Here is a 17,559-nt window from a genome sequence, read left to right as displayed (position 1 = left end):
CTTTCCCTCACCCCAAATTTTCTTGCTAAAGTATTACCTTGAGTTGAAATTACTTGGGCAATTGTCTCGCCGTGGAGCTGAAGGACAGGAAATGATCTCCGAACAGAGCAGGTGATGCTGTCACATAGCCTAGAAAAAGAGTGATTAAACTGCTTCCCAGAGGATTATACCTGGAGAGCAGGACACTTTCTTCCCTTTTCTGTATTATATACCCCTTGGACTCAGGGTGTTTTCCATGTGTGGGTTTGCATTTTTGTTGTTGTCGTTCAGAAACTGTTCTGTGGATTTTTGGTGGTAATTCCCCAGGTGTTTTGGGATTTATAGTATTCTACAGATGACCTCATCTACAGATGAGGTAGTGTTGTGAAGCACGTCTGTTTAATGAGCTTACAGGAGTTCCTAGTTGTAGTGTCCGACGTGAATCCGATATTGTGGGCATTTAACTGAATATTTCAGAATTTTGTTTTGATTTTTGTTCAGGGAGAAGATAGAACAGAAGTGAAGGCTATCAATTGCTGATCTTAGAGTAAGTGTAGGAACTTGGCCGTCGGGTAGTCCTCCTCAAGGAGGTGCGGGCTAGGAATGCCCTCTCTTAGAGCATTTGAACGACTTGAGAGCAGGCCAAACCTTTTCACTTGTTTCCTTCATTTGGAAAGGAGTGATCTAGTACTTGTTGCTACCCTGGGAATTGAAACTGAGCTTTTTTTTTATTATTGCTATAGGCTTCCCTCTGCAACTGAGCAAGTTGTTCAGCCTAACCTTGCTCTAGTTTTCCGCTTGACTTTTGTCCAGCGTTTAGAGGTTGGGGTTTACTGAGATTACAAAATCCTTTTAAGAAGGGTGCTGTGTTATTTAACAGGTAGCACGTAGCACTAGGTTTTGAAATCTTGTTGTGTTTTCTGACTCTACTGCTGTATTTCTGGGTGACCATTAGGAAAGTTATTTTCCCTCTTTAATCTGGAAGGGAAATAGCACTATGGCTGTCATCTTATAAAATGTCTAAAAGTTTACTGATGGGAGGGAAAGGTGTGTAAGATGTGAATTATGAGCAGACATATATGGATAAGTTTTCTGAGAGGAATGGGGAAGAGGACTTTGTTCTGCAGTTGAATTACCTGAGCCTGAACAAAACATCAGGTTCCTTTGTTCTGTTAAAAAACTTAATTTTTTTTTTGGTCATAAGTATTTTATTAGATATTTTTGTCATCGGTACTGCCACTAAATTGTTTCAATAGGCACATGACTATAAAGTCTCATCAACCCATTTGAAGTCTGTGACAAACTTTTTTTGGTGGTTGTTTTCCCTTCAACTTTTTTTAAAAAAGCTTTTCAAAATAATAGTTTCAGATTCTTGGCCAAGTGTAAGTAATATTTGTCCTTAAAAGTAAAAGCATTACATTGCAGAATATCTGGTGTGTTTCTTGGCGTTGGTCATTTTCTTTAATTGATAACCATATGGCAATGATGACAGATTCTTATTTGCTCCTGAGGTGTATGGGGTTGCTAGGGGTTGTCAGATGACACTTGCTCACATGAGAGCCATTAACAGGGTGTTGTAGCCAGAGTTAGAACAACCTTGCAACTAAGGGCGAGTCACTGCAAAAGCAACTATGCTTTTTTTTTTTTAAGAGGCCATATGGTTCAGTCTTGTGACTACATAATTGCCAGCTACCTAAATCACATACCAGGAAACAAACATAGTTAAAGTCAATATTAGCTGTTGTATCTGCTACAGCTTTGCACCAGGCTTGGTAGGGAAAACTCTAACAGCAGCAAGAGCAAGTCTACGATGGCTCCTGAAACTTGAAAGTCGTATCAGCTCCTCTGTCTGGAATAATTGCAGCAGTGCATTAGCTACAGCTATCTTTCTCCATTAATGGCTTATAGAATATATGAAGATCTCTTTGCCTTTTTTTCCCCTAACAGGAAATTCAGCAGACCGTGTTCCTGTATAGGGAAGAATGCTGATGATAAATTACTATCGTTAATGGTTGATCTATAGTAAAGAAATCTGCTTGAGGCTGTATTTCTTCAGAGGGTATTTAGTTTCTTTGAGGGAGCTTTACAAGAGGATTTTTAGCAAAAGAAAATGTGTGGGGGTACACCAAAAGCTACAAATGGCACAGGGGGACAAATAGAAAGAGCAAGAAACAACGACGATGTACCGCTTGGAAATAATCCCTCTTGTACCAAATTGGATGAAGGGATTAGAAAATCTTTGAGAGAACAAAGTGTCAGCTGTGTGAGCAAAGTGACTAAACTCCTGCAAAACAGGTATGCGTCTAACTTTTTGATATATATGATTTTTGACAGAGAATGGACATTTTTAGTTCATATTAGATTTATAACCATGTGCCTGAAAGGCTATTTTAGAAATAATTGGAAAGGTTCTGTCAGAAGCTTATTCTTGCTGATGATGGCGAGTGATAATCCAGAAAGTCTTCTCTGTTGTTTGAAACTGAATCTACATTCTTGACTCTGATGTGTAAGATTTATGTATATGCAAACTCAGGCATGAAGAATAATTGCCTTTCTTTTCAGTTAAGGTTAAATAGTCTTACCTTCTCTTTCTAGCTTTCTAATTAGTTTCCCCTCTTCTATTTTTTTTTTTTTGCCACCTCCTTTGTTAGTGGGTCAAGTAGTAACAGTGTGCAGAGCAGACAGGAGAGAATGCTCTGAAGTGGGGGCAGAATGGAGAGGGGAACTCTCTACTTTACTTGTACATGACCTCTAGATCAAGCCTTACATCAAAGTAATCTGGAGTATGAATAGTATTTCTCTGACTTCTTTGGGGTGACTTTTTCAGATGTGTGCCAGCATGTCTCCAGTGTCTGAGTCTCTACTGCTATGTAACCGTGTTGAAAATACAGTTCAGGGCAGCTTTTTCCAAATTCTGACACCCGAGGGTGTTAGAATGAATATTCTACATTCAAGATTGCTGATCTAAGAAGCAGGAAAATATAGATATATAGGTATACAGATATGTTTCAGCCTTTCTATTTCTCTAGCCTATAGATGTTGCACTGAAGTAGTGAGTGGTTAGTCACTTTTAAAAACATTTTAAAGTCAGCTGAAGTAGGTTTTGAATATAAATTAGTAGGTCACTCATCAGTTATTGCATGCATGCTGATTATCGTAAAGGTGAACCAAAAGCTTTCTCTGTAGAGATCAGGGTTTGGAGATCTGTATTAACTGAAAATATTGATTCAGCGCAGAATGGGGCAAACTTTTTGTGACTCTTTTTCCAGAAACAAAAAAATCTGTTTTCCCCAAGTAAGACAGATGTCCATGCCTCCATGTCTCATATCTGTAGTGGAAGAAATGTTGAATAAGCCAAAGGAAAGTAGCTTATATGCCTATTTAAGAGAAAATAAAGCACACTTAAGCTTAATACAGAATCTGAGCAGAAAACTTGCCAGGATATCTGTAAGCTGTTACAAACTTGTGACTTTCTTTCGGAAAAAAAAAAAAATTATCTGTAGTGGTTTAGTTTCTTTAGTAGACCTGGTTTTCCTATTGTGTGAACGTAGACAGCTGGATTTTATTTATTTATTTTGACTTGAAGATGATGTTTGTTAGTTCTAGCATCTTCTACATGCAGGGAAGATCCCCTCTGAAGGTGAGGCTAGATAAGCTGAGCTGTTCAAACAGACTGCTGATGCTGAAGGGAGTAATCACATTGCCTCTTCTTCCTTTGCTTTCGGCATCATGCTCTTGTCCTTTTTCACCTTGTGCTGTCCTTGGCCTTTCCAATCCTCCTGGAACTGGCTCCCCTTAGGGAGTCGGTTCAGCTCACTACGCAGGCAGAAAACTGACAGGGGAACATTCTAACTAGCGTCAGTACTTATTTGGAAGGTATAGGGAATCTTTTCTTTGGGCCCTTTCCTAAAGGTATCTAGCTCCATGGATGAAGTGAGTTGGTAGAACTCATGCTGCCACCAAGAGGTGGAGGTTCCATTGCCTTCTTCCTTCCTTTTCCCGGCTGTGTTTCTGATCTGTTTCATGTGCTGGGTCTGCAGAGGATTCGATCAGTTTACAGAAGGGTCCAGCAATTACCAGAGCAGACATGTAATGGGAAGGGTCATAGAGTTATAGAAAAGGGAGAAAGTTTATGTGGGGCTTTTATTTTTGTGGTCAAGTAAGAAAACATTAGGTTCTGTCAAGTAGCCACATTTAACCTGAAATATGAACATCTACACAAGCTCGTATTACTTTAATGCAGCTGATTTTTAAGAATGTGAAGGACCTGGCTTAATGCATTGGTTTTAAGGCAAAGTAAAGCATTTCAGTTAGCTGTGAGTCCCTTCACTTCCTTACCTTTCTAGGGTGTAATGTTATCAGAAGCCTGTTTTGTCATTTTGCAGTACATTGACACTCAGATGGCTGAAAAAAAACCCGACTATGACTTTATTAATTTTATTTGTAACATTTGTTTTATAAGTCACTTAGCAATATGTATTCCTTCAGCACAGATCTTTTATCGTTCTCTTTATTAAGTAATCTTTAAACAGGAATTGAACATGTAAGATCTTTCCTAATATAAGCAGAATGAGAAAATATTTATATAAACAGGGCTAAGGAAAATGATACTTCAGTTAGTCTTTAGCTAAACTTATTTTTGAAGGCTTTTTTAAGCTGACTGAAAGAAGCAACAGTTGTTATCCAAAAGGAGTGATGGTAGCACCTTTATTCTTGCTCAACATTCATATCAAGTTTACACTGGGGACTATGTAGCTTTGTTATCAGAAGTAACACGTTCAGCAGTAGGTACATATGCAAAACTACTCATAACTTTGTCATAGCTTCCTTCAATGCTTACGTATGGTTGGGTAAGCTGTTTTAGATGGAAACAGAGAAAAAGGAAACAATCAGCAGTGTGCCAGTTTAGATTTCACCAAATGAGTGTAAGGAAAACTACTGTCTCGAGGCATGAAGTAGGAGAGTATCGTAAGTGGTGATGAAGAGCTAAAAGGGCACTTCTAATATGAATAAACATTGATATTTGTTATAATTGGATGTGGAGTAGACTGTTAGAATCTCATAATGTGGTGCAGCTGGAAAATAAGGGCCTTTTTGTAAGTGTTGAGGGTTTGCTTTCTAGTCCAAAAGTGGAAGAATTAATAATTTTGTTACAGAATTGTCAGCGAAAAATAGAAAATTCAATCTAATAATGCGCAAGTTCTGGTGGAAGCTTTTCACATAACAATTTCAGAATCTTCTTTTTCCCCATCCTGCCTATCTCCCACAAATGCATCATGAGGAATTTTTTTTTGTTGCCTTAAAGTTAACATTAGTTCATATTATGGCCTTGGAGGGAGAGGGGCGAGAGTGTTGTCTCCTTCGCTGTTTATTTTTGGAGGATAGACATGTATATCCCTTGATCAAACTTGATGGGTGAAGTTGATTAGCGAATTAACGAATAATTGGACAAGGTGAACCTGTATGCGTATAGGTTGCCTGTGAGCACAGGAGCCTTTTTTCCTTAGGAAAAAACAGGCTAAAATATTTCTGTTGCCTATTTCAGTTATTTTGGTCTTACTTTTTAGAAACAGCTGATGGAAAAGTTTTTTCTTCTTAGTTAAACCTTTAAGCTGTTACTTTCTAACATCTAAAGGAATATTAAGCTATACAGTGCAAAGTGTGGAGGGGTTTTTTTATGAAGTGATACTTTGTGCAAGAGAATCTTTCTTCTTCACGTAGTTTTTGAAAAAGATAAAAGCAGCCCATGCCTCTCAGCATTGCTAAATAAGCAAGAACCTGATACAGAAATGAGTAATGGTTTGGGGTTTTGGTTTTTAGGCATGTGAAAACAGAGCTGACCAATGAGTTTGAGTACTGTTTGTGTTCTTCAACACTCTGCTTTTAGGAGATAATTGAATACTCCTGCCATCCCTGTTCTGGGGGCTGTATGTTATATATGCCGGTTTAAACAATAAGGGGTGGAAGTACTGTAAGCGGTCCACTCATCAGCTTTTGTGATGGGGAAAACCATCCCAGTCATCTGACTAGTCTTGGGCCTGGTGCTAGAATCCACGTGGAGGTAATGAGACGATGGGTTTCTATGCCTGTGGAACTTGCCTGTAGATATGCTTGATCTGTCAAATGAGGTTTTAGTAGGATGGATCTCTCCTGTAATGGGTAGGACTGCTGCAGGAACTGCATCTGTGTTCTGGGTAATTCAAAGACTTCATGAAAAGCTAAGTTTGGTCTTTGGTTAAAACTGTAAGAAGCATAATCAGAAGTTACTTCCCTAGATTTGGTCTATTAGTCACATAAAGCTCTACATGATTGTAAAAGACTAAGAAGTTACATAAAATCTGTGGAGTACTACAGTTTGTTTGAAGTTCTGAAAGATTGCAGCAGTCTTTAATTCTAGATTCTGCATGGAAAAGGCACCTCAACAGGCTGTTAAATTGGCTTCTACTTCAGCATTTGTTGTAAAACTCAGTTCACATCTTATACAGAAGTTGGCACTGCACGAACGACATGAAGTTTGCTTTAGTACAGAAGGTAGGAGTTCACCTGTTCATAAGGAAACCTAAATTCATGCGATGCAAGTATTGAGTACGCTTTCAGCATCAGTGGGCAGATGCAGGGCAGGATTGACCCGATCTGTGTCCAGAATAAATCTTTTTCATTTTAGATTTGCAGTCCTGTGGTCTGAACTACAGATCCTGTTGTGCCAGTCCTGGAGATAAATAAGGCTTTCCTCTTGCATGCAATTTAAATTAAGGATATAGAGATGTACCTTTTCTTTGCTGTTTAAAAGGAGGGAAGACCTGTGGACGTTTTAAGAAAGCAGCGTAGTTACCTCAGATATTGTCTGTTGCAGAAAGCGTGTAAGTAATTAGGTAGCTGTGTAACTGAAGAGGTGTCAGAGTATCTGGTACTGAAGAGCATCAGGTTCATGTGGCAGACTAGAATGAAGTTGATTGATGGCTCTGACTTCTCTTGCGTTCCGTATAACTGGATTTGTTAATAGCATTGCACAGGCAGTGGGCTGAGAAGCTAGCAACAGACTTTTAAAACAGATGGTGTAGTTGCAGCTCTCTGTATATGTGAGGTGTGTAGGATCTTTGTTGGGCAACTATCAATAATGGTATCAGGTCTGATCTCATGCAGGTTAACTTAATGCTGTCACTCCCTTTGAAAGGGAAGACTTGAAAAGAAATCTGCCTAGCACTCCTGGCATTTTTGGAGGCAACATATTACAAACACATCAACAGGTTTCCTCACTGTTGATGACAAACAGCCTTTAGCATCGTTCCACGATCTGGCTTTGATGTGTACTGGACCATTGTATATTATGTACCTAGGGTATACTTGTATCAGAGTACCTTTCAGTGGAGATGGGTGTCTGGCTTATCCTGGTCCAAGGTATTTAAAAAATAGAATAAAACCTTTGAGACTGAGGTCTTTCAGCTTTGAAAAAGATGCCTATTTAGGCTTATTCTTTCTAGCTACATAGAAAGAGCAGTTGATCTCTGAAATGCAAGATGAAGCACAAAGAAGAAATTAAGCTGGCTTTACTTATAATGATTTTAAATTTGCCAGTCTCTGAGTGTGCTCCTAAAGCAGTTGCCCATGGTTACCTTACTGACTCTAGCAGGAGTTGCTGGTGTTTACCTCAGTATTGATTTATGGCTGTTAACAGATCATGGAATAAAAGTAGTAACTTCAGAAATTCTTGTGTCTCGGCTATATAGAGTTTTTGTGCTCTTCCCTCAATTCTCTACCTTCCTTCTCTGTAGGGCATAGTTTGGGAAAATTCCTAAATGAAACATCCTTTTGGGTGGGAGATCAGTGTGGCCTTGACTGAAGTCTGTTATGCAATTTGTTAAACCAACAACTATTAATAACAGTTGTACTCTTACCCCCTAGATGTGGTCTCTCCAGGTCAGGGATGAGGCAATATGACTGAGCACCAGTGCTGTGCTTTATTCAGTAGTAGGTTTTTTCCATTAATTCCAGCTTGTCAGTTCCATAACATGAAAAGCATTTTCTGTAGCTCAACCTGAGGCCAACCAAACCTCCATGCTCTGACATGCAGACCGACTCCTTTTGGAATTAGAAAATAACGTCTGTTGCCATTGCAGCCACGATCAGTTGTAGCAAGGTAGCGCAAGGAGGCAAATCGTGTGCCATGGTGTATCTCTGAGGAACGGGTAGATTCTGGCTTGAGAGAGTTGTTTTGCTTCAGGTTGAATCTCAGTGGTGTCTTGGTCTTATCTACTAAATGACTTTCATCATAGTCGGAGATCAAGTCTCAGTAACCCACGATTGCTCTGTAAACCCTGAAACATCTCAGAAAAGAAAGGGGGGAAACTAGTGGAACAACCTAAACCTTGTCTTTCAGTTACAAGAACTAAACTTTGGGAAAATCATAACTTACATTGACAAGAATAGGTCAAAAGGAATTGTGTTTGTGTTGTTTAGAGGAGAGAAGGATGAGGGAGAGGGTAAGCCTTGAGGTTGTGAGAGGCTGTGGTAAAGAGGATGGTAATCCGTTGTTCTTTATTGCCAGTGAGAGAATTGCACAAAATACTACACCTACTTTGCAATAAGGACGATCCAGACTATGTGTGAAGGAGGGAGTAAATTTAAGAGTAGTTAAGCCCTGGAGCAAATTGCTGAGACAAAGTTTTGTGTTCCATTTCTGGAAAATTTTGAAGAAAGGTTGGATGAAAATTGGTCTGGCTGTGCCTGGGCTTAGATGCTCCTTTGAGTTCCCCTTTGGTCAGAGTTCTGCGATTACAGCCTGATTCTTGTAAATGCCAAGTAAAAGATGTATTTGCCAAATACCTGTTTCTTCACTTAAATAAGCCTGCAAAGTAAGCATGCTATTTTAATGTCTTGTGTTTATAATCTGCAGCTGGTCCTCTTCAGAGTTTGACTTGAATGAAATCCGCCTGATAGTTTACCAAGACTGTGAGAGGAGAGGCAGACAGGTCTTATTTGATTCCAAAGCAGTCCGCAAAATTGATGAAGCTGTGGTTCAGGTATGAAATGCTCGTTTTGCTTTTGTCCTACTACTCTTTTGTTTCCCTTCCTAAAAGCAGGAGTTTTAATATGACAGTGTCAACTTCTTAATCTGACTTGTGATCTTTCACTTGATCTTGATTCTGTGGTAGCTGCAACAAGAGTGTGTTAGATTCCAAAAAGCCTATGAAGATGTATTTGATATTTATAATATAAATATGGTATTGAAACTTAACTTGTACCTGATTTGCTTTCAAACAAAGCAATCTATACCCCTTTAAACGGAGCATTTCCTTAGCTTTTTTTTAATGTCAACTGGGTTGCTTTTTGTTGTTAGCCCTGGTTGTGCAGTTCCATTGATGTCTAGCCTGTCTCTAAATGTGCTTGTCTTCCTTGGCATTAGTAAAGTTGTTGGCTTTATGTGAATTAAAACAATTCCACTTTGGCCAACCATGCCGTAATGTGTAAGACTGACAAATGGCAATATATGGCCATGTAAGTTTTGGTGACGCACATAGAAGCAAGAGTAGATGCTGTCAAGATGCAAATTCTTTGTGCTGCTCTCCAGGCACACAAATTGTGGAGTAATGCTGCCAGCAGATTTAGGTGATTTTAAGACAAGTAAAACAATAATATTTTCTGGTTTGTGGTGGTTTTGTGTGTTGTTTTTTTTTTTCTACTGACTCTATGTTTCTCTCCTACATTGAATTATTTCAATTTTTTGTTTGTTTTGAAGCCTTTGTTACAACCAGCAGCTTCAGCCAGTCAGACTAGCATGGTTTATTGTAGAATCACTAGCTATATACGAATAGCTGTGACGTGTAGAAATTACTTATGAAGATGCTTAAAAACCAGCAATCTCAGACACACTGCAAATATGCCATTGTGCTAAATGAGTAAGACTGAGCATCGTCAGCTGATGACTGATCATCTGCTTAAGAGGGTAAATGGGTCAGACTGGTCTGTTAATCTTTCTCCCCCCTTCCCAATCAAGGTCATTACTTTGTATCTTAAAGTTGGTTTAAAACACACAGCATGTGAGGAAGAAATGTATTTCTGGCTTCATTTAAATACTCAAATTATTCCACTTGCTTGAATACTTTAAACTAAAAGTTAACTACAAATGTCCTATGAGAAACTCTATGCAGCACTGACATAAAACAGATTATAACCTGGCTATTGTACAGGCTATAATCTGTTTTCTAGCCAGACACTAATCTAAATACCCTTTTAAAACAGCCAAAGCGCTTTGAATGGCGTGCAAACACAGATCTTAAAAGTGATTGTGAATGTTTGGTCGTTTGTTTGGTATGTTATCAAACAGCAAGCCGAAAACTTACTTAGTTTAAGGTGAAATTACAGAAGTTAGTCCTATTGAAACTAAAGTCAGGAAAGTGTGTGTGTGTGTGTGTGTACTGTCTATTTATCCATTTTTCCATTTTCCTGAAATACAGTAAAGCTTGTTCACATTGAATATTCAAATACATTGCTTGTCTCTATGCAATAAACTTACCTGGGGGAACTCGCAGGTCTGTATTCCGTTTAACTATATGTTTTTTTAATATACTGCATTTCTTTCCGTGTTCTTAATCTCCAATTCTTTCCGCAGATGGCCTCTATCAGACCACTTTTATTAGGCATTTTTTGTCAATAGCTCATTAAGCACGTGACTACTGACACTGGTGCATTTCTAAAGCACTAATGACAGTCACATTGGGATTAGATAAGCAATAGCACCTAAATACTATGCCAGGAAAAACTGCAAGTAGGACTGCAAATATAGGATGAAATGTTGAAGTCCAGGATATTACTTTTTTTAACATGCTAGTAGGCTTATTTTTAAATCAGTAAAGGAGCTGTTACTATCACTGTAGTTTAAACTCAACTTTTAAAAAAAATGACATATCTACTCCACTTTTCTTGGCTTGCTCTTCCTTTTCTTCTTTTTCTTCTGCATCTTTCCTTTTGCCCATTTCATCATCTTGTCATCATGACTTGAGTACTCTAAAACTTACTACAGTTACTACACTGTAGTATTCAAAGTGTTGATCTTAAAAATCAGTCTCGTGGAATATTAGATTCTACTTTTATTTCCATTTAATTTCCTGTTATGGTTCCTTTCTCATTTTGCTGAGCCTAAAATATGTGATGTAAATTTGGCTATGGCTGTTTTTTACTAGCATCTAGGTTATTACCATTTATTTTGCCTGCTTGCGTTTTTTTTTCTGTGAACTAGCTACATGTACTTCATGTCTTTAAAATAAGTCTGATCTCTGCCAATGCACATTCTCAATGAGGTAAACTGTGCTGGTACAAAATGAGACTTATAAAAATACTCTTAATTCCGGCATACATTGAATTGATGAGTGTTTACATTAATACACATTAAATATATGTTCATTAAGGGATTTTGAATTTCTTAAATATATAAAAAGGTGAAGAGTGTGAGATAAGCTAAGACTAAGTAGTTTTCATTGCTGCAAGGTTACAGTTTTGTTCCCTTCATATAAATAATTTCAAGGGCATGCGAGAAGTATGTTTGAAATCGTGTGGCTCTTTTAACTGACATCTAAAGGACATTCAAATTGGGGGCAGAGGGGTGCAGAAAGCAGCTGTTAAAGAAAAAAAACTCATTGGTTTTTGTGCAAGAAAACTGTATTTAGCGAATCCCAATGAATTAAATGCAGCTTGTTTTATGAAACATGTACAAATAGCGTTAATGTAATTGGTATCTTTCTGAGACTTCCTTTGCACCTTTCTGATCAGTTTTAAGACGTTAAAACATAGTGACTTCAGTAAACTTTGAATTAAACAATAATCTGGATTTAAGCATTCATTTGCTTCCTTTTTATTTTAACAAAACTCCTAACCTGGTAATTTTACCGAATGATACATTATTCACCCCTTGTTTTTGCTGGCTGTTCTTCTGTTTAAGAAATCTGTTCATCAGTTGGAGAGCAAAAGTTATATTCAATTTGATTAATTATGCAAATGATTACAGAAACTGGTTTGTAAGCAACCCGTAAACTGAGATTTTAATTTACGTAACTTTGGCAAATGTTACACAGAGCAATTCATAACAATTGGGAATGATCTTCCAGTGGAACTTCGACTAATTACTCTGACTATGTGTGATACTGTGAAAACTTATCTGACAATATGAATGTGAGAGTAGTTCTACGTTCTCTCTGATGCTGGCCTTTAAAAAAATATTTTAAAAGTGATACATATTTTTTGAACCAAATAAGAGTATCTTTAGTTTCTGTTGCTTACCTGTAGTTTAAGAAAAATCTTGCTGTGCTATATTTACAGATGGGATTTCTCGTGTGTGCTTTATTTGTTTTCATCATACTGCTCTGTTTTGACACAGAAAATGGCAGAGGATGCTTCTGTGAAGACTTCTGCCAAGAACTGCCAAGCAAGCAATGGGAACAACAATATTTCTTCCCATAGTCCCTCAATAAGCTGTATGCAAAATATCAAAGAACAGATACCGAAGTATCAGGTAATATTCATTACTTTTCTTGCATGTGTTAATATAGATTTCTTCAGTAAAATGGATAAACTTACATGTATATTACAAGTTAATCTGAACTTTGAGGTATCTAACCTATCTTTAAAGTGTTGTAGAGTAAGAACACAGGGGTGCATCTTAACCTTTTGGTCTATCTAGGTCTTGTCTTTGAAAGAGTTACAAAAGACATTTAATAGCATTATTGTTTGTGAAGGTCATAAAAAGCACTGTAGTGTTCTCTGGTCGTCTTTTGAAAGCTGTCTACCTGTGCTTCAGGTGAGTTCTGAAGAAGCTGTTGAATGTGGTATATTAAGAGTCCCTTTAGTCTGTCTTACTATAACATGAAATTTTTGAGAACACTATTTTTTTAGGTACTTTGGCTGTTTATCAGTAAAAGCATAAACATTTCATCTAGAAAAAATGCAATTTGAAGCATGTATAGATTAAGGTAGAAAAAACCCCTATATTTAACTAGAAGGTAGGGGATTTCCTTCAGAATTAACAGACTTCTCCATATTTGCTGTTGATGATCATCAGCCTTTGAAACCAAATAAGACATCGATCTGATTGTACTTCGAAACATAGTCTTCACAAGTTATTTTCCAATCAAAAATGTTTCCAAGAAGCTTTCTATAAGAGCAGAAAGAGTTTACTCATTTGAATAAAGAAGACAGTTTAATGCTTGGGGATCCAGACCACAGAATCTTAAGTCCTGTGAACACCTACAGGCTTCTTCAAACACTGTTATATGGAAATGTTGCTGGACACAGCTGTTTCTTTTGGAAATGCAGTAGATCTTTTTTCTTCTTTCTTGCCTTTGGAGGTCCCCTTGGAACAAGGGTAACAATGCCCATCTAGTAAGCAAATCAAAGTACATATTCCAGCTGTACTTGCTTGTACTTGCACTTGCACTCAGTGTGTGAGAACCACACAGGATCTTAGTCTGCATGGAAAAGTAGAACTTAATTTGTGTTCTCCATTCAAAATGTAGCGTAGTATGCCAAGTTATTATTGACTTTGCTCTTCCCATCTTCTTGTCTGTGTAGTACACCAGACCAGCCTCTGATGTCAATATGCTGGGAGAAATGATGTTTGGCTCAGTGGCAATGAGTTACAAAGGCTCCACCTTGAAAATTCACTATATACGGTGAGTGTCCTTTTCAGTGATGCGCTCTCTTGTCAGGCACTTGGAATTGATGACTCACTGAAATGACTGTTTATCCTTTCAGCTCTCCCCCACAGCTGATGATAAGTAAAGTCTTCTCAGCCAGGGTAGGAAGCTTCAGTGGAAGCAACAACAAGTAAGAGCATTTTTTTTTATTTTTGTCTTCCCCATCCCATGCAGTTGTCTTTTGTTCTTTCTCCTTTTGTAGTCATTCTGTCGCTGCTTCTAAGTTTGACTTAGCCTAAGTGGAAAAGTCTAGTAGAAAATCAGAAATGGTGACTGTGGAGAAGGATTCTCTTGATAGATGCCAGCCAGGCCACCCCAATTAAAAAAAAAAATAAAATCTCTCTGAGTTTCTGCTTCTTAATTTGTCCAGGGCATGCAATAAACTTCAGAGGTTAGGTGCTTTTGACAATCAGAGCCTCTCTTTCTCCTGCCAGAAGGGTGAAGAAGGGGTATATGTTGAGAAAGCTTTGTGTCCCTGTACCCGACTTCTGTTTCCTTCAACAATGACACAAGATACACTGTTTCTCACCTGTTCCCTTTTTGATTGTCCAAAAATGGGCAAACTGAATCCCAAATGTGATATACAGAAACTTAAAATAACTCAGAGGAAGCCTATATAGAAAATAAACATCTATTTCCTTACAGTTTTTAGAAAACCTACTAGTCCTTGAGTTTAATTGTAAAGTTAATCTTCAGCTTTCTTTTTTCCATAGTCAGCCTAATTCTCAAGCTGGTGTTAATGCCTATTGATCACATTCTTAAGAAACTTTTTTCCCTTTTGTAGCTTACAAGACAGCTTTGAATACATCAACCAAGATCCCAGCCTGGGAAAGCTGAGCTCGAATCAGAATGGTTTGGGAACTTGTCGCAGTGGAAGTAACTTAGGTAAATATTTCCAGGTTCTATGCCTTTCTGACAACACAGGGCCATCTGTTCATTCAGTTTGGTTTTTTTTTTTCTGTGTATCACTTTCTTATTTTTTTTTTACAACTTTTTTGCATTGCATTTTCTCTACATTGCTTTTGTTTCCTAGGTGTGTTACAGCTGTGTAGCAGCAAACTGCTGCAGGGTGTGTCTGAAGGAGGTCCCCTCTGGCTCATCCGCAGTGCTTCTTTCTTTGCAGGTTTGTGTGGAATGCCAGCCACAGTGTGACCCATCCATATGCACACACAAATCCAACTCCTTCTGAATCCTTGCAGGACATACGTAATTACTCTCTAGAAACAGAAAGGGCTAAAATAGTGACAACAGGTGTATCTGGCTTATACTTAAAAATCTTTCTTCCCAAAAAATAGCTAAAGTAATTGCTTTTTGTTCATATTTCTTTTCTAATTCCTGTTTAATTCAAAGATACTTTTATGTGGTGTTTTTAATAATAAGCCCTTATGTTTCTTAGAGAACTTATGTTTCCTGGCTTATAGCTGGTTTCTTGCTAGTGTGCAGGTGTCTTGCTGGTGTACAGCTTTTTCTTCTCTTAGCTCTTGCTACTTTTTTAAATTTGATGCAGACATTCAAAATTAATTCTTGAGCTAAGTCTGGGAGGCTTTAAGGTTTTTCTTTTAACAATATCAGTTTCTTTAATTTTCGAAACTTTAAACTGCATAAAGTCTCCTTTTACAGGCATACTGATGACCCATGCAGGTGGGTAGGTCTTAGGCATAATTAGTTCTGTTAATTGCAAAAATGTGAACTGGAATACGAATGCGGTTTCTTCACAGCCTTTGCAAATCTTGCATGCTCTACAGTTTGAGTGACTCTGTGCTACTAACACTTCAATGTAATACAACATAGGCTGAATGTTTCTTACTGTGAGGCTTTGTGGATAGTAAATCTCTGCTTGGGGAGTGAATCAGGAGCTTAATGAACCTTGTATTTGACTATTTCATTATGATGTTAACCTGTGTAAAATGACAATCTTGCACACACCAAAAAAATGTCAACAGTGACAAATGGGGGTACCACCAGCCCTCATTTTCAAAGCGTATCTGGTTTCTGATAACGTAAACTGTATTTCCCATTCTTAAGCTTCTTAGAAATGTTTTCAGTTTGGGGCAAATAACCAACTTCCTCTAGTAACATGACACTCGGTATAGTAATACTGTTTGCTGCCACCTCTGCTCACACCATACTGCGTATTTGGAGTAACAGTACAGGATGTAACTTTGCTGTTTTATGACCTTTAAACTTAAACATTTTTTTCCAAATACAGACAAATAGCATGACAAGTTATGTAATATTTTCCTATTGATCTGATCTGTTTGTTTTAGCACACAGCACACCTGTTGATATGCCTAGCAGAGGACAAAATGAGGACAGAGACAGCGGCATTGCTCGGTCAGGTATCTGCTGTCTGTCTTGTTTACCTGCTTTTGTAATTATGTTACAATTCTTTGGTGCAGTGATTCACCTGAAATATAAGCACCTTATGACCCATAAATCCAAAATTTTTTGGATCTGCAAAGTGGTTTTCCTTCTGCTTTTGCCCCAAGCCTTAATACAAGAACATTTGTGATGATATTCGTTGTTTACAACCATCACTTTCTGGGTTCTTAAACAATTTATAACTTGGAGAAAGAACGAATTGGAGCCTTTACTAAAGCAAGGGAAGAAAAGATGTTTTTGCACTGAATAGGAAAAGGAGGCCAGTGGATCGTTCTGTTCCAGTGGGAGGGCAACACCTCTTAAGACAGAGTGCTTTTAGTGAGAATAAAGACTTTTAGTATGTTCCAGTAGGTCTTAAGACAGAGTGCTTTTAGTGAGAATAAGACGACTTTTAGTATGTTCTAGTAGGGAAGATCTCTGACTTTAAGAAAAGAATGTCAGGCTGCAAGATTTATTTAGAATAATTGTCTATTCTCTGCAAGTGATGTTCTAGTAGGGAAGATCTCTGACTTTAAGAAAAGAATGTCAGGCTGCAAGATTTATTTAGAATAATAGTCTCTTCTCTTGCAAGTGAATTATGTGAAGAAGATCAGCAAGCAAGAGCAATATTTGTGGGAATTTGTTCCCAGTTAGAGTATGAAGAAAAGTATTTAACCACAGCTCTTTGTAATTCAGTATATGTGGGTTTTCTTTATTAATAGCATCTCTGAGCAGTCTTCTGGTCACTCCTTTTCCATCTCCAAGCTCTTCGTCATCATCTTCTAGCAGCTACCAACGTCGTTGGCTCCGGAGTCAGACAACCAGTTTAGAGAATGGAATTATTCCAAGGTGGTGAGTGCAACACCTTTCTTCTTACAACAGCTGTTTGGCAGTAATTTAAGCTAAGTAGAGCTTAAGCCTCTCTTCTTTAAAAGGACAAATCCTGTTATTAAATGCTCTCAATTCAGTCTAGCTTCTACGTATGTTACATAAGATTGCCAATATGAAGAAGGAACAAGTTTTGGCTGAATATGAACTGCAAGGCCAGATTTGAAATATACTTATTTTTATTGAACATATTGGCTGTGTCTGAAGCCATATTCTGAAAAGCAAATTTTTCTCAAGGAGCAGAGCATCCTGTTAAGATGAAAGGGACTGTAGCAGCACTGTTGCCATAATTACATTATACTATGATGAAGTCTGACTAGTGAGAAGTTACTGAAATTTTGGAGTAATAGCCCATGACAACTCTCTTGGCTGTTACAGGATGTTCCTGAGGTGGCTTCTGCCAAAACAGGAAGAAAAAAAAAAAAAAAGCTGTGATGAAAAATCTTGGCTTCTGTTTTGGAATTTTATTAGCTTGTGTAGCTCAGTGGCATAACAAAGCATGGAATGCAGCAGATCTTTCATAGCTAATAAGCAAATTCTTCCCTTGGCAGTTGCAAATTAGCAAATGGTTCTTGATTATCTGCTTGTATGTACTCATCCACCTGCACCCAGAGATGGCATGGAATTAGTGGAAAGCCACAAGAAA

General features: G+C 37.9%; 1 protein-coding gene across 1 annotated transcript in view; it reads left to right on the top strand.

Moving 5' to 3' along the window:
- Positions 1–2,089: 2,089 nt before the first annotated feature.
- Positions 2,090–17,559, top strand: part of FNIP2 (folliculin interacting protein 2) — a 32,551-nt gene continuing 17,081 nt past the window's right edge. Inside the window, exons 1-9 of the mRNA XM_009703794.1 lie at positions 2,090–2,274; positions 8,873–8,999; positions 12,350–12,484; positions 13,540–13,640; positions 13,723–13,794; positions 14,449–14,549; positions 14,698–14,787; positions 15,932–16,003; positions 16,748–16,877. Coding sequence (XP_009702096.1) covers positions 2,090–2,274; positions 8,873–8,999; positions 12,350–12,484; positions 13,540–13,640; positions 13,723–13,794; positions 14,449–14,549; positions 14,698–14,787; positions 15,932–16,003; positions 16,748–16,877 — 1,013 coding nt within the window. The remainder of the gene's footprint in view (positions 2,275–8,872; positions 9,000–12,349; positions 12,485–13,539; positions 13,641–13,722; positions 13,795–14,448; positions 14,550–14,697; positions 14,788–15,931; positions 16,004–16,747; positions 16,878–17,559) is intronic.

Source organism: Cariama cristata, unplaced genomic scaffold (genome assembly GCF_000690535.1).
Source record: "Cariama cristata isolate BGI_N322 unplaced genomic scaffold, ASM69053v1 scaffold4787, whole genome shotgun sequence".
Taxonomy (NCBI): Eukaryota; Metazoa; Chordata; class Aves; order Cariamiformes; family Cariamidae; genus Cariama; species Cariama cristata.
This window is presented reverse-complemented; position numbering and strand designations above follow the sequence as displayed.